The sequence below is a fragment of the Typopeltis vanoorti genome, chromosome 19, assembly GCF_054136105.1.
Source record: "Typopeltis vanoorti isolate ZY-2024b chromosome 19, IOZ_Tvanoo_1.0, whole genome shotgun sequence".
Taxonomy (NCBI): Eukaryota; Metazoa; Arthropoda; class Arachnida; order Uropygi; family Thelyphonidae; genus Typopeltis; species Typopeltis vanoorti.
Genome location: NC_143567.1, coordinates 11585267 through 11603862, shown reverse-complemented (window position 1 = coordinate 11603862; position 18596 = coordinate 11585267). Strand labels below are relative to the sequence as shown.

Below are 18596 nucleotides of genomic sequence, written 5' to 3'. Positions count from 1 at the left end.
TAGTGGCCCTCCCCTTAATGTATAACATTATACATATCCACAAGGAGATGTGTTAGCTTGCTCCACCTTTGCAACGAGTTGCCCGGTGTTGTACTACCTTACCCCAGTCCTGAAGATACTTTCAGGTGCAAACTTTGTTTGCTCACATTTGGATAAAGGATTAAACTAAATTTATTATAGTCTAACCAAGTGAAAAATAAACTTTCAACGTCTTTCTCTAAATCCAGAGTAATTTAATAAAAAGGTGGCACACCGTTTGGCAACTCCTATAGGTAGAGATGACCTTGCTATTGCTTCTGCCTGGTATCTCCACGTCTGGGCCTGGCTCCCACTGAAGAGACCTCAATAAAGGTTGAAACTAGTCTGGGTAGTGGCCCTCCCCTTAATGCATAACATTATACATATCCGCAAGGAGATGTGTTTTGCAATTTGGGAGATACTGAGATAGGAGTGATGTTAGCTTGCTCCACCTTTGCAACAAGTTGCCCAGTGTTGTACTACCTTACCCCATCCTGAAGATACTTTCAGGCACAAACTTTGTTTGCTCACACTTCGATAAAGGATTAAACTAAATTTATTATGGAAGCAATGTTGTCACCTTCGTTATGGATAGCTCTTCTGATCCTATGACCAGGTCCAATACTCTATCATCCCTAGTCTCCTCCATTACATGCTGCCTTAAGTAATTATCTATTAGCAGGTGTATAAATTGTATTTCCTTCTTTCCATGTGAGCTTTCTTCCTTCCAGTCTATATCTCCATAGTTTGTACTTAACTTGTACTCATTGTATTAATTTGGCGATGCATGTTTTCCAGATCATCTGTGGAACTCCCTGGCCTATAGCAACAACCAACTGTATATTTTGTCTTACTGGCCTTAATCTCACAACAATTGCTTTGAATGAACAGCCATCCTCCTGCCTATCTCCTATTCTTTTTGGTTGCAATTCATCTGCCATCATCAGCCATACTCCCCCCCCCCCCTTTATCTTCTCTGAAAATACAAAACCCTTCATATTCAATCCCTGTAACATCATCATCAGCTATGACAAATTTAGTTTAATCCTTTATCCAAGTGTGAGCAAACAAAGTTTGTACCTGAAAATATCTACAGGACTGGGGTAAGGTAGTACAACACTGGGCAACTCGTAGCAAAGGTGGACCAAGCTAACAGCCAAGTCTCACTAATGCCTATAACTTTTGGTAAGGTTGCACTAACCAATTCCAAAAGCTCCTCCCTTTTGTTAATGCATAGCATTATACATATATATACATGTATAACATTATACATGATGATGTTACAGGGATTGAATATGAAGGGTTTTGTATTTTCAGAGAAGATAAAGGGGGGGGGGGAGTATGGCTGATGATGGCAGATGAATTGCAACCAAAAAGAATAGGAGATAGGCAGGAGGGTGGCTGTTCATTCAAAGCAATTGTTGTGAGATTAAGGCCAGTAAGACAAAATATACAGTTGGTTGCACTAACCAATTCCAAAAGCTCCTCCCTTTTGTTAATGCATAGCATTATACATGTCCGTAAGAATGTGCTTTGCATTATGGTATAGTAAGGCAAGTGATGTGAAGTCATTAGCTTCTATATACAAGTTGCCCAGTCCTGAAATTAGTTTAGGTGCAAACTTTGTTTGCTTACACTTGGATAAAGGATTAAACCAAGAAATTAGAAATTTAATTAGGATTAAATCTTAATGCCACTTTTATACCACTTATAAAATTAAAAAACATATTCAACTCCTCTAAGCTCCCATTGGCTCACCCTGGAGTTTATCATATATATTGCACCTGTAACTTACCTTATATAGGTGAAACCGGACGTACAATCACTATCCGTAAAAAAGAACACAAACAACACATTAAATTTAACAATTTTGGTGAAGCAGGTCTCTCAGATCACGCTCTTACCACCCAAAATCAAATTGATTGGAAAAGAACCTATTCTATACATCATACAAAAACCTAGCATGAATGCAAATTTAAAGAAGCCTGTGAAATTTTGATTAACCATCCTAATTTTAACAATAACAGTGGCATAAAAATCCTAAGAATTTGAATGGCACACATTCAGCCATCTTAATTTAAGTTTTACAGCAAATCCTGACTTTAAGACTCTAAGCAATTATTTCAGCTTTTATTGGCCACCAACCATACTGTTTTGTTTTAACTGATATGTATAATTATGAGTAATTATATGTGAACGTATAATAATAACAGAACTAGCACTGATATAACAAGCTTTTTTTCCTCCCACCAGGTCAGGTCAGTAGTTGACCAAATCAATGTAACTTTAGCATACCATGTAGATTGTAGTGCAGCTATATATATGTGTATGTACTCCAGATAGTGACCATAATATGAAGGTCGAAATGTCGAGTGATTATTTTGGTTTATATTAAACCGAAGTTTTACTCTAACACAGTAGTTGTTTCCATAATTTTTATAATGAATAAATATGAAATACTTTCCCTTGAAACTATCCTCACCTTAACAAATTTGGTTGCCTGAAATTACCCCAAATTTGGAAAGATTTCATCCTCTGTACTTCAGCCCAACAGCCGAGGATGCCTAACTGAGCGAACTAGGGGACATTATCTAAAACTTTAAGCATACTCTCAGTTGACATGGTTCATCTTCATTATTTAGAGTAGTCCTTGTATATACATTTTATTATATTTTATTCCCTGATTTTATTCCTTAAAAAATAGAGTTATGAATAGCCAATGTATAAGCCTCTCCACTAGAAATTCTGATTTCTTGGCAAAAAAAATAACTCTCTCCTCACAACCTACAGAATATCACAGTCAGCTATGATATCCAGTTCTTATTTACTAATGTTTCACTTCCTGAAACTCTTCAATTGTTGCCACAAGCTTTCCCTCTTCATATAATTAAATTTTACAAGCAGATTGAAGGTAATAAAAAAAAGGTTTCAAACTGACAAAGCAAATGCTGAAAGAAAGAATAATTAATATATTTACAGTCAAGTTAAATAGTTTGTCTTTTGAACCTTTCAAGTAATTAAGAGACATACCATGATTGGCATGTGTACTTAAAAGACAAGAATTTTGGAACCTTTATAGGTGCCCGTGCAACCTATCATAAAAAATTATACTGTAAAAAGGGGTCCCAGTAAATCTTTTCTCTTCCTTACCAAATTTCTACCCTGAAACATCTTTAAGACTGTTTGGTTCCATACAGCTGCAACTTGCATTCTGGGTATGCCATGTGGATAGCATTTTTGCTATATGGCCACATACTGAGGCTGATCTTCCTTCCTTCCATCCCAGAAAAGATCAACAGTCTACATCCTCATACGTGGGTGGTCTGAAATGTTCTCAGCCTCATAAATGGCAACACTATTGGCAATTTTTTTTTTCTAAGTTAGTACATCTGTCATAAGCATCCATGTGAAATTGCAAGTCATTCTATCAAGTAGTTTTTTTTATACAGCTGTCAGAAACCAAAGTATTGTCTGTATCCCTTGAAATGAATAAAGCTGAGTATCATGCAGTTATAAAGTTCTTTGTAAAAGAAGGTTTAACGCCAAAAGAAATTCATTCGAAGTTAATAAAAGTTTATGGGCACTCTTCTCCTTTATTTTCAACAATTAAGAAATGGGCTGCCGAGTTTAAACATGGCTTTGAAGATGATCCACGTGAAGGATGTCCAAAAGGTGTAACAACACCAGAAATCATTGATCAGTGCATGATACGGTATTGGATGACCGGCAAATTGAAGTGTGTGAAATTGACGAGACTATAGGTATTTCAAAAGAACATGCAGGATATATTTTGCATGAAGAATTGCAAATGAAAAACATTATGGAAGATGGGTGCCACGCTCACATGAAAATAAATATAATTTGAAATTATAAATTCATTTTTTCATTGTTAGGCCGAGAACTTTGATGATGGAGAGGGAGTTGTGTCCATACAGGGTGGGGATGTGGGAGGGAAATGGGGCCAGTGGTTTTGGGGCAGTGTGGTGTGAGATAGAGGTGAATGGAGTCAAATACTTGGTGGGATGTTGTTGTAGACCTGGTAATGTGGATGGTGGTGATAGTGAAGTGTATGGTCAAATAAGCCAAGCAAGTGGGAAAAGGGTGATCATTATGGGTGATTTTAATTATGGCAATATAGACTGGAATGAAGAGATGGCAACTGGAGGTGGGGAAAATGAGTTTCTTGAGTTTTTGAGGGATAGCTGCCTCAGACAGTGTGTGGCAGAGGGCACAGGGGGATTGGGGGTCTTGGATTTGGTCATCTCATCGGGGGATGTGGTTATCAATGGGGTGTCAGGTCATCCACCAATTGGTGAAAGTGACCATGGGGTGATTGCTTGGGTGGTTGCCGGCAGTGCGGGGACCCCTGTGAAAAAAGGGTATATGTGGAACTGCAGGGGCGTGATTATGAAGAGCTCAGGAGACAGCTTGCAGGTGTAGCATGGAATGGGGAGTTAGCTGGAGGGGAGATCAATGCGGCTTGGGGGATTTTCAAAAAATATTTAGTGGATGCAATGTCTAAATGTATACCACGGGTGAGGGGGTTAAGTGGGGTGGGTGTGGGATGGATGAATGGAGAGATTAAGCATGCAATACAGAGAAAAAGGGCATTGTGGAGGCAGCATAGGAGAAGTGGAGGTAACCAATTTCATGAGGTCTACAGGGACCAGGCGGGGAGGGTGGCTTGGTTGGTGAGAGTGGCTAAAGAGAGGTATGGACAGCAGTTGGCTGGTGAAGCTAGGGAGAATCCTGGGGAGTTCTTTCGATATGTAGCCAGCAAAAGAAAGAATGATTATGGAAGGACGACATTGATTGGAGGAAATGGTATAAAGACAGCTGTTGCAGAATGTGTGGTGGAGATACTTAATGAGCAGTTCATAAAGATCTTTCAATCTTGTGATTGTGACTTCATGGAGAGATTAAGAGCAGTTGATGATGGGGAGGAGAGACTGACTGTAAGTGAGCAAGAGGTGTTTGGGGAGTTGAGTAAACTAGATGTAAATAAGGCTGTGGGACTTGATAATATATCACCGCGTATTCTGAAGGAATGTGCCAGAGAGTTGACACTTGCCTTGACATATTTTTTTAATACGAGTCTTGCACTTGGTCAAGTCCCTAAAGAGTGGAAGGAGGGCAAGATTGTGCCACTTCATAAAGGAGGTGATCAAACTCAAGCATCAAACTATAGGCCTATCTGTGTGTCAGGTGTTGTGGTTAAGTTGTTGGAGAAGCTTGTGAGAACTAGGATCCAGAGTTGGGTTGACAACAATGGTATAATCTTTGATGGACAGCATGGATTTGCTAACGGGAGGTAGTGTTTTAGTAATCTACTTACTTATTACAATAAAGTGACTGCTTCCTTGGACAGAGGAGAAGGATACACAGTAATATACTTGGATTTCGCAAAAGCTTTTGATAGAGTACCCATTATAAGTTGACAGTCAAACTAGAGCAGTGGGATTGGATATTAGATTAGTGCATTGGATTGGAGACTGGCTATCTGATAGGTATCAACAAGTTGTGTATGGGGGTGCAATATCCAGGAAAAGGAAAGTCACTAGTGGAGTGCCTCAGGGATCTGTTTTAGGGCCATTACTATTTAACTTGTATATTAATGATATTGGCGAAGATTTGGATGGAGATATTCAGTTGTTTGCAGATGATGCAAAGTTGGGACGAACCATAAAGAGTAGTGAAGTTGTTGTGGCCTTGCAAGAAGACTTGAATAAATTGAGTGATTGGGCAAGCAAATGGGGATGTGAGTTCAATGTTGCAAAATGTAAGGTTTCAAAATTTGGAAAACAAAGATGGGATGCAGAATTTATGCTTGGTGAGAATATATTGTTGGAAGTAGAGGAAATAAGAGATCTGGGAGTGATAGTGGATAAGGATCTAAAATTTAGGGGACACATCGCCAAAATTGTGAAGACAACACAAAGACTTCTGGGAATGATGAGAAGGACACTGACGTGTAGAAGTAGCGAGATTCTTGTTCCATTGTATAAGGGGCTTTGATTAGGCCACACATGGACTATTGTGCCCAGATTTGGTCACCTGGTTTTCAGGATGAAGAGATGTTGGAAAGGGTCCAAAGGCGACTGACTAAGGTAGTTTCTGACCTCTGGAATGTCGAGTACGAGGAAAGATTGAAAAGATGTAATTTGCAGAGTCTAGTGGAGAGAAGGAAGAGGGGAGATATGATAGAGACCTACAAGTTGGTAAATGGTTGTTATAGGATCAATGGTGGAGAAGTTCTACAGAGAATAGTGGGAGATCAGGGGAGAACCAGAAGTCATCCCTGGAAACTGTATAAAGAGGGTGTGAGTAGGGGAGTGAGAGGCAGGTTTTTTCGTGCAGAGTTGTGAATGATTGGAATGCCTTGCCTGAGAGTGTGGTGTCTGCAGGGAGTTTGAATGTGTTTAAGACCCGGTATGATGAGATGTGTGTGAGATAAAAGGACCTCCTAGATGAGTCTTTGACTCCATGAGGTCTTGTTTAATAATAATAATAATAACTTTTCAGACCACCCACATACATTCACTATGGAAAAGGATGGAAGGTTAACTATCTTGCACATCCTCCTCTCCATCTGACAACATCGAGACCTCAAAAAAGGTCGAGACCAGTCTGGGTAGTGACCTCCCCCCCCATAATGTATAACATCATACATCTCCTAGGAGATATGTTTTAATTATGGGAAATTACTAAGGACAGTGATTGGACTTTCTCCACCTTTACTACAAGTTGTCCTGTCATAAAAGGTTGGCATATGCTTGTATCCTCCAAAACTTTTATAGTCTCTATATAAAAGTTTCAAATTCTACATGAAACTCTTGTAGTTTCTATATTCAGCTATAAAATAATGTTGGATTCAATATCCACTTAATTTGAGAAAAAAAAAAAAAAAAAGTTTCAAACTGACAAAGCAAATGCTGAAAGAAAGAATAATTAATATATTTACAGTCAAGTTAAATAGTTTGTCTTTTGAACCTTTCAAGTAATTAAGAGACATACCATGATTGGTATGTGTCCTTAAAAGACAAGAATTCTGGAACCTTTATAGGTGCCCATGTAACCTATCATAAAAAATTATACTGTAAAAAGGGAACCCAGTTATGTAAAGTTTATGAAGCAATGAATTCTGCTTTACGATTCACTGTGTTTGAGAAATGTAACAATTGCAGTGAAATGTAATTTCTGCTTACTCTGTCTTATACATTCCTTATTTCAAAATAAAATTCAACACCTGAAAATATTTCTGCTTGAACCCATAAGAATTCAAAATGTGGGCCTTGCATGTCCCACTGAGGACCTCATGAATATCAATGCTTTTACAGAAATTGAACTTCAATATTCCTCACTGAGACAACAGAAATTTTTCCTTACTTTTACTATGACATTAAGAAATTTTCTTAAAAAAACAGACTAAATCATGAAAGACATAGGGATTAAAAACAAAGTAAATCATGTACAGTCAGTTCTCACAATAACAAATAGTTCCTTATAGTGAATAATTTTCTTTAGAAGAATAATGTCCATGTGAAACTTTGATTTGGACTTTCAGTAGTTAGTTCTAATGATATCTGCTATGGTGAAAGTTGACTATATAATCTCTTAAGAGAATTCTATGAATTACACACATAAAGATCCTGATATTATAGACAAACTTACTGAAGGACTGCTGCATTGTGGATGACTGGTTTAACATCCTCAAAGTCAAGATCACTATTAAGATGGATATTATCACTTTTAAAAGCTAATTTCAGTGCCCCTGTCTTTTTCCTGAAAGAGAGAGAGAGAAGCATATTTTCAGTCTTAAAGACTGCTTTTAATGCTCCAGTAAGCTGCCTGAAAAATATAAAGTATATACTATTTATATTATAAAACTATACCTGCTTCAGTTATAAGCTATAAATGTTATACGTATAAGTTTGTGAATTGTTTATTTTGTGCAGCCTAATTTGAATTTCTGAAATGATTTATCAATCAGATATTCTTCACACGAAGAACTGCAATCCTTCATATTCAGAATGTAGCCAAAAAAATAGTGATTTATGTAATTTCACAAGTGTTGATTATGGAAAAATTACCAAGTTTAATCTTAATTTGTGTTTCAAATTACATAATAGATTATATTAAAAAAATACATACACAAACACGTCTGGGATTCCAGGAGATCTTCCCACTGATCTGGCATTAGTTGGCAGAGCCTAATATGACACATTAATGGCATTGAAATGCTGTGACCAATATATATATATATATATATAGTGTCTTGAATGTAACTGCAGATTTCTCCTAAGAATGGGCATGAATGCTTTAATTTTAACAGCAATTTTTGAAAGATACCTTCATCATCATCAAATTCTTGGTATCAACAAGTATCATGATTTAGTGTATTGATTGATTTTGAAGGCTACATGATTAAGTATATATTACTGTTATATTTTCACAATTGGTGGTTCTGTTTCAGAGTGAAACCAGACTGCAAAGATATCATCCACAAAACATAGTCAAATATGAGATCAAGGAGAAATAGTCTTAGAAATTCTATACTTTAAACGCTCCATAAAATAATCAGCTAATGTAGATGATATAGGACTACCATAAAAGTACCCTCAATTTGTTGCAACAATTTATTATTCCACGTAAAATAACCAGCATTGATATAGTACGCTCACAGTTTCGAGACCCTTCTGCGCATGTGAAAAGAAGATGAATCCATTCCCATTATAGAGTAATCAATCCATCTTGTGGGATGGGTTGTTTATTGCTACACGTAGGAAAATTAACTTCTCTTTTATGATCATTGTAGTTTTTAAAGTGATAACTATTTTGCTTGCATAACAGTTGGAAAATTTTACATATAAAGCATGTAAATTCGCATGTTGGTGACCAACTCATACATCGCCTTCTTTCTCCCCTTCAACATGAATGGACTCTTCTTGGCAGCCTTCCAGCGACAGCTCTCTATACTGTGGGAAGACTACGGTAAACTTAAATAATCTGACAATGTTAGATTCTACAACTTTCACAAGATTTCCCTGATAACATCAGGTTATTTATGTTTTTTCATTTAAGATTATTTTACTTTGTGTAATAAATTGTTTCAACAAATCGAAGGTACTACAATGGGCAGTACTACATCACCTGCTTTAGCTGATTACTATATGGCGCATTTAGAAGATATTGGATTTCTAACACCATTTCTCCTCAACTTCTTATTTGGCTACATTTTGTGTATGATATCTTTGCAATTTGGTCTCACTCTTAAACCAAACTATTTTAATTCTGGACAAAATTAATTAAAATTGCATAACTCCTTATACACTCACATTAAGGTTACTATTGAGCGTGAATCTAACAACACTCTCTCCTTTTTTGGATACTCTAATATATCATAACTCTGAGGTAATATTGAATTTTATGTTTATAGGAAACCATCCTTTACAATCAGATATATCCACACATCTTCTCATCACCATCCTTCACAAAATATAATATTATCAAAGTTTTTGTTTTTTGTTCTTCTGAGTCTATTCTATTAGAAGAATTAAATAAAATTACTTAATGGGTACAGCAAAACTTGATACAGAAAATATTTGATAATTATGATCCCTCTTCCAGATTGCAATCTGATGTTAAAAGGATCCAACATACACTACCTTAAAATAGCTTTTGAATAAATACCAAGGACCCTTCGCAGATATAATATGGATACCACCTATAAACCAGCCCAATAGTTGTCTTCTTTCTTACCACCTATCAAAGATATATTATCACCTCTATCCTTGCCTGGTGTTTATCAGATACTCTGTTCTGGTCATCTTTGCTACTTTGGACAGATTAGCCATTCTGCTATGATTGGAAGAATATCAAAATTATATAAGATTTCTGGAATCTGAAAATTCAGGCCTTGCTTCTCATGCCATTGGCACCAGACACACAGTTCACTGGAACCAAACCAAGATGATGCACAACAGTAGGTTCAAATTTGATCATCTATTTCTTGAATCACGTGAAGCTCTACACCACTGTCCTAATCTTAACTGAACAGATTACATACCTATCTCTAAGTTTTCGTAAGTATAGATTGTTTGTAATTTTTTTTTAAATTATACAGCTATATATATTTACTTCTCTGGAACTCTAATAGTGTTTCCTCGTACTTGTGTCCTTCTGTGTGTCTCAACCAAGACATATGGAAGTATATGGATGCTGTATGATTCATTCTTGTATTCATAATTTAAATGTTGTAGCCAATTCTACCTTCTTCCTTAATGAAGCTCATGATACATTAAGTGAAATATATAGGAGTAATCAATTCTATTTAGTTTTCTCTTACAAGCTGTTATTTAAAATATTATACTAAGAAACACCTATTTTGCTATCTTTGCCTTTCCCATTTGGTTTAAGTGACCATACTACTTTTGATAACTTGATTAACAAATTCCTGAATGATAACAATGTCAAAGTTTGTTCCTAATATCTTCCTTCCGAATATGACATTGCCACTGTCTATCCATTCCCCACTTTGATCAGTTGCTTTAAATTCATAAATTAAAATTTGAACATGCATACATGAAAAATTCATTAAACTGGCTTCCCACCATACTAGATTTGCATATTCTATTTTCTATTTGTATATTTAATTCACAATCTGCACAAAAAATTGTACCTAAACAGCTGATATATTTTACTTATTCTATATTTTCTCCATTAGCAATGCAAATGATGTTTTCTATGTTTCTGCATATTTTCTCATCTTTTGTCTTTATACTGCTGATGAGTTGGCCAGTCTCATACAGAAGTGGTAGGATTTGAATATCCCTTTTGGAAACTCCAGTTTTTCATCTGGCAAACAGGCAAATCAGCCCATGAATACACATTTAAAAGAAATATATACCCTTAGAGTGATGCAACAGAGGAATGCCAAGTCAGCTGCATTTTAATGCAGCTGGCTTGACATTACTGCCATGTAAGGATGGAAGATTCAGTTGAAGTTAAAAGAATCAGAAGATTTGCAATGGATTTATTGAGTAGTATAACATCATCTGCATGAAGGTGAATTTCCAGTTGTGATATCTGGTTTGATGCTACTTTTCTTTATAATGAGATTGATATGAGTAAAAGACAGTGTGCTTCCTTGTCTTACACCTGATTTTACATCAAACCACCTTCAATTCTAACCACTTACTTAAAACACTAGCCATGGCTGCTTCTGTATAATGTTCCATTTACTCCATTCCCAACTACTTTTCTCTTGGCACTTTGTCATATCCAGAGCTATAAAATTTAAATACAGATATACCTGTTATATTCCCATGATTTCTCAACTGTCTTAAAATGAAAAGATGATCCTGACACCCCTATTTGGCCTAAACCAAGCCTCTTGTTCCCTATGTTTCTCTTCAATTTTATTTAGCCTCTTCAAGTATACGTTTGCATAAATCTTACCTGGATCACTGAGCAGGAAACTATTTTATAATTCTTGCATTTGCTTCTATTTTTCTTTTTTTTTAAGATGGATATTATAAGAGCACTACTCCAGTCATCTGGAATTTGATCCTTTGATAGGCCTTCTGAATTACGCAGTGTGGCCACAGTAAAATTTTTATACAGCCATATTTTGTATGAGTTTTGTATAGATACTCCATAAGAGCAGTGCATGAGGAAATCATGTTTCTCTTGGCCAAAGATGAATGAAGGGAGAGTGTAATAGATGATTATTGTAGTGGGTACAAATGATCTGCTGTGACAGGTATAGTATATGAGAAGATATGAAAGGGTTTCTGGTACAAGCAAATAAGAAGAGTGAGAGAATAGTGATAGTACATCTATTGCCACAGCATGATTAAGGTGAGCCAAAAAGAAGGAATACGACTTCAAATGAGTCATGTGCACAGGTTGTGTGGAAGGAATGGTGCAGAGTTCATGGATGTGTGAAGTGAGTAATGGACAAAAGGACTTATATGAGGCAGATAATTTACATTTCAACAGATGCAGAGTTAGGTGCCTTAAGAAAGTATTATTCAGTGAGAGTTCAAAAGTGCAAGGTTGAAAAAACTAGAGAGTTTTAGAGCAAAGCATGTAATTATTGGTCAGGTATCTTAAAGGTGAATAAGAAGAAGAATGATCACATAATGCTGAATGCAGCTCCATGGATTCTGAACTTCAGTGGAATAATCAACACAAGGTGTGAAAGAAGTTGTAGAATGAATGGGGCATTACTTATGTATACTAATACCAGAAGTATTTGGAATAAGGAAGAGGCATCTCTATCCTGATGGAGGAGGACAGATAGAATACAAGGGATTGGAGAAGAGGGGGGAGGTTGTACTAATGCAGCAGAACTGAAGCCAAAATGAGTAGGAGTACATCAGAAGGAAAGCGATGCAGAGGGCACTTCATTTGAAAACATCGGGTGTAAAAAAGCCCAACAGGATGAAATACATAGTAATTTGCTTACTTTTTATAATAAAGTGAGAGAAGAGATAAGTTGAATGAAGGAAAGGGTTACAAATTTTCCAGGGATACTGCTGGACTGCAAAGGTATCTGACATGATACCACACAGCTCTCTTATAAATTGGAACATATGGGAATGGAGATAAGAAACTGGTGATTTGGATAAGAGAATGGCTGATTGATGGATATCGATGAGTGGTATATGGAGGAACTGAATCCAGGAGAAGACAGGAAACTTGTGGTGTTTTGCAGGGATTAGTACTTGGTATGTTGCTTTTGTAATTTGTACATCAGTGATACAGAAAATAGTTTAAAAAGAAATATGCAGTTGTTTGTCAATGATACAAAGCCAGGAGTGATAGTCAATATGGGCAAATGATAACAGTCCAGTTTAATGTGGCCAAGTGTAAGGTGCTTTTGGATGAAGAGATCACGAGGCATGTACTGCAATGATGGAACAGAACTGCAGGAAATTGATGGGGCCAGGGATTTGGGGCGAGTGTGGATACAGAATTGAAATTTAGAGAGCATATTGCAAAGGTAGCAAAAATATACCACTTGAATGTTGAACTGTTAGAAAACACTAACAAGTAGGCATAGAAAAGTTATTATTCCTCTTTATAAGACCACATCTGAACTGATTATATAAGATCTAATCACCTGGATTCCACTGGGATGAAGTGGTGGAAAAGATCAAGAAGGTGTGTGACTAAGATTGTGGCAGGTCCATAACATGCTTTCTATGTGGATAGATTGAGGGTCTGTGGGCTTTAAAGACTAGTTGAGAAAGAGAAGACATGATAGAAACATCATCATCAAATTCCTGACATGTACCTTCAAGGGATTTACAGGATATGATAGTACTACATGATAAACTTACATCACCACTAACTTCCTATCTACAATTTTCTTCCAAATCAATCTGTTACCTGTCAAGACTCCAACATTATCAGATCTTATATTTCTGTCTTCTAAGGCACTTTTTACTGTATTGATCTACCTATATCTTGGTCTTCTTCCTGCCAACCTGGCAGAGAACACTTGTTTTGCTAATTTTTCCTCTCCCATTGTTTAAGTGACCATACCACCCGAGATTAGCTCTGCTATGATAGAAACATTGGTAAATTTAAGATTGATTCAACGTGTGGAATAAAAATACATTTGTATTATATTAAAAGAAAAAAATGATCAAATTCCTGATATGTACTCTCAGCGGGGGGGAGAAGAGATGATAGTACTAAGTGAAAAGTTTACATCATTACTAACTTCTTTTCAACAATCCACCTCCAAATTAATCCATTTGTTCAGGACTAATATTGTCAGATCTTATATTTCTATCTTCTGAGGCACTTCTGACTATCAATCCACCAAGAATCTTTGTCTTCTACCAGGTCTTTCCATGATATCTTGGTAAAAAAAATAACACTTGTTTGGTTGGCTTGCCTTTCCTCTCCTATTCTGTTTAAGTGACTACAGCACCTGAGATTAGTTCTGTTCACAGATTCATGAAGGCTAACAATGTTGAGTCCATAGTATCTTCACTTTTAAGTCTTTGACAAGAATCCCATTAAAAATCCTTTAATAACTTATAGCAAGGTGACAGGTATAAGTTATTAGAGAAGTTTTAATAAAACTGATACCAAAGACTTTTTTTTTCTGTACATATGGAAAGAAGGGAGAGAGAAGAAAACATAGTAGTCCCACTGAAAACTGTAAGTCTGGTTAGCAGGAGTCTTAAAGAGTATATTTTTTATTTGGAGGGTGATGAATGGGTTTGCAGCAAGAGGTTATGAGTGCCGAGTTGGTAAATAAGTTCAAGGAGAGGTATGATTAGTATTGTGCAAACAATGGTTAACGTAGGCTTCCCACGATGAGTCTGAATCCATGGAGAAGCCCCTAGAAAAATATAAAATGAAATAACATTTGAGCATTTCTGGTTGAATATCATCTATTCCAGTTAGTTTTCTATGTTTCAGGTGTTTGACAGTTTTTTGATCAGTCACTGCTTATTTCATTTAACAATCTTTCAAATCACTTACCCTAGACTTCCAAAATATCCTTTCTCTTCAGTTATATAACCTTTATCATCTCTGATTTCTTTTACAGAATTTTTTCTTCCATTTCTAATCCTTTTGCAATAGCCTCCAGAACATTTTTGTGACTTTTCTGATATCTTTTAGAGTTGCTTCAAAAGTTGGTTGATAGGCAAAAAAAGGGCATATATGACAGAATCATTTAAGCTACTTTTTATAGGATTGATATAGAGGAAATATTTCGATGCTTGGCTAAAGGGGGGGGGGGGCAAGAGGTCACATCTGGAAATTGGGTAAGAGTGTGGGTGCAAGGACTAGATTTTCTGCAGTCTTCCAACTCCATTAAAATATTTACCATTTTAATAATAATTGTTTTAACCTAAACCAAATGGCTGTCCCTCCCACAAATAATTGAGATATATAATCACTCATTTTCCTTCCTCCCTGAGCATCTTCAGAGCACAAAAACTATGACAAACAGTTTTTGTGCTCTGAAGATGCTGGATATAATAGCAGTGAAATATCAACAAATAAGTTAAATATTCTTGTGTTGTGAATCAGTACTGTTAAACAAACTGACATGAACTGCCAATACATAAAACTTTCTACTCGTTTAACTACAATCAAATGTAACTTACACGGATGTCCCCTTGCCCTCTACCACACCTACCACATAATGAAAAATTTCCAACAATATCCTATAACACTTTCTCAAAAGTTTATAGACCTCTATCATATTACCTCTCCTTTCTAATGTCTACCAGTGTCTTCTGCAGTCAACATACTCTCAATTTATCCTCATAATCTACATTCCATAATCCTCTTCTTTGCAGTTTATTTTGCACGGGCATTTTATTCTCTCTCCCAACCAAGGAGACCAAATCTGTACATCAAAGTGCAGTCATATCAAGGCTTTGTATAGAGGCAAAATGACTTCAAAATCCTTACATGATGTTCATTTCAACATTGCAATTATCCTGTGATTTCATAACTCCTCTCATGCTTATTCTCACATTATTCCTTCCACATCCACCTCTTCTTATGGATCTCTTGCTTAATAAGACTGCACATCTATTTCATGCCTGTCCTATTTGCTTGTTGAACACTATGGACACATTCAGATACTGCATCATTTAAGCAACCTTTCAAAGCTTCCCCATGCACTGCTGATATCCTTCCCATTCAGTAATTGACACTGAGAACAAATATAATATTCAGCTGAATTTATCATAATTCCTAGATTTACAGTTCAGCATGTAACCTGTCATGATTTCAACAACTGACAGCAAAACAGTCACATCCTTAACTGAGACACTTTCTAATGCTATGATCAACTCTAACACTCTTTGTCCTTGCGTTGTTTCTTTTGCATGCTGCTGAGAAAGTTATTTCCCAACAGCTCAATAAATTTTCCTTCATTCTTATGAGTTTTGTCTACTAATCAATATTCAGATATTTAAGTCATCCACAATAATCGCTTGTTTAATATCTATCAGGATAATTTGCAGTGTATTTCTTCATTCCCAGCAAATGAACTGCTAGGTCTGTGGCAACATCCCCTATATATTTTATCCTGTTAGCCTCAACTTCACACCAAATAGCCTCAACCTCACTGCTAAACAGGACATTACCATTTTTGCTTTGATGACTTTCTACCTTAAATGGACATAAGTGATCTGATATCATTGGTAGTACTTCCCCCTTCTCTATTTCTTCTGTCATTCCTAAAAATACTATACCCTTTCCACTCCATTTGACTCTGACAGCTGGTTTCACTAATGCTGATAAGTATAGAGAATAATTGTAGAAGACCAAGAGAAATGGATAACACTATCATCATCCAAACTATAGATACATGTATGAGGCCATTTGTATTAATATAGGTGTTCCTCAGATCATTGAGAAACACTGTCTATCATGACATGTGAATAGATATGTGTATGTGTGAATCCCACTGACAATGTTTGTGCACATGAATATTCATATTATGGGTAGGATTCACATGTTATGGTGGAGAGTTCTCTCTAAATTTTCCTCTGAAAATTTGAAGAGAGAACACTCTCCACCATAACATGCAGTGAACAATTCAATAAAAAACTGGCAATTCAATTACAAAGAGTGGAAATTAATCCAATAAATGGTCATTTGCTGAGAATCCCTTGATGCCAAATGCCATCAAGTGCTCTACCACCCTACACTGCTCACTTATAAACACATATGATGGAAAAATTTGTGCACGTGATCAATATTTCTGAGACACTTGATTGAATTGTTATTCCGCTCTTTCAAACTGATTGGTAGGTATCCTCTCTTCAGATCTCCTTAACAGAGCCATGATCATCTCAGGAATCAGTTAATCTGTGTAATACTACTTCCTCCTATATAAAAACAACTTCCTGTCACTCATCTCAAAATCCAATCCATAATTTTAGTGATGATTGTACACTATCTGCCCCCCCCCCACACACAATCATTTTGCCAAACCTTGCAATACTCAAGCATTCTTCCAGGGAAGATAGACAACCTAGGATAGTTTTTTACTACCTAAACATATTCCCTGTCTTCTTTTCCTTTAGTGTTACACAGTGATCAGCATTCATTTTACACAAATTATGGACTCTACAACCATGTTATAGATATAGGGGAAACAGGATGCACAATTCCTATCAGAAAAAAGGAACATAAATGACATATTAAATATAATAACTATGGTCAAGCTGGTCTTTCATCATGCCCTGAATACTTTACATAGAATTGACTGGAAAAGCACCTGTTATTTATGTCACACCAAAATATGGTATGAACTTAAATTTAAGGAGGCCTGTGAGATTCTTATCAACCACCCTAATCTTAGCAATAATGATGGTCTAAAAATCCCAAGAATATGGAAGGTACATATTTTACCCACTTAACCTTTTGCCCTAAGAGTTAATTATAAATAGGGCCACAGATAGTCCAGGATCTTAAATTTAATATAACAATTGTCATGTTAAATTAAGAATCATTTTTACTGTAACAAAACTATCTATACAAAAGAATGTTTCTCTGATATTGTCTTAAATAGAATATAGCTTTGATGTACAGTGGAACCTCGGTTGTCGAACATAATTCATTCCTAAAGGCTGTTTGGAAACCGATTTGTTTGAAAACTGAAACCATTTTCCCATAAGAATTAATGTAAAATGGAATAATCTGTTCCCGAACCTGAGATGATTGCTTATTTAAAAAGGGTGAGCTCTTTCCACAAAACTTTGCACCTCACCCCATTTCACACACATTTCCTTGATCAAAGAACTAGGAATCTTCTCTTCCTTCTTCTGTCTCTGAAAACATTTCTTCAACCACCTTCTTTTGCTGCTCCATCTGAAGGTGTTCCAGTTCTTCCATGGTGAGCTCATTCCTGTGGTCTTCCACATCAGAATTGCCAACTTCCAAGCCCATGCTTTTGCTCAGAGACACAACACCATCAACAACAGCAACATACTGTCTCAATGTCTCTGGGTCTACTACACAGTCTGGCCACAATTTCCTCCAGGCCGAGTTTAAGGTCCTGTAAGTCACTTGCACGCAGGATTTGTCAAAAATATTAAGCAATGGAGGATATTGAAACAGTGCTTTAGTGTAGAGTTTCTTCCATGGACTGGATTAGAGGAGTCGTGTTGGGGACAAACTTCACTGTGATAAAATCAAACTCCTCCACCAACTCATCCTCAAAGCTTGGAGGGTGAGCAGGAGCATTGTCCATCACAAGAAGGCATTTTAATGGTAAATTTTTTCTTGAAGGTATTTTCTCGCATTTGGGGCAAGGACTTCACAGATCCATGGAATAAAAAATTGTCTGATTACCCAAGCCTTACTATTAGCACCACTCGTACCACGGATTTTTAAACAAGTCATCATGTAATTGCCTCGCTATTTCACAAATTACAGCATAAGAAACAGTATCACCAGCTAACTGTTTCTCTTTTATCCAAATCTGCAACAATTTTTCCGACTTCTTCAGTCGTCTGAGATCTTTGTTTAGCAAGAACTTGCACTCTTTTTGGAACATCAGCTCCCTTGATCGTCTCTTTATTTTT

General features: G+C 36.4%; 1 protein-coding gene across 1 annotated transcript in view; it reads right to left on the bottom strand.

Annotated features, from left to right (window-relative positions):
* Nucleotides 1–18596, bottom strand: part of LOC150095853 (voltage-dependent anion-selective channel-like) — a 187924-nt gene that overhangs the window by 71515 nt on the left and 97813 nt on the right. The window contains exon 5 of the mRNA XM_090408845.1: nucleotides 7690–7800. Within this exon, the coding sequence (XP_090264971.1) occupies nucleotides 7690–7800 (111 nt within the window). The remainder of the gene's footprint in view (nucleotides 1–7689; nucleotides 7801–18596) is intronic.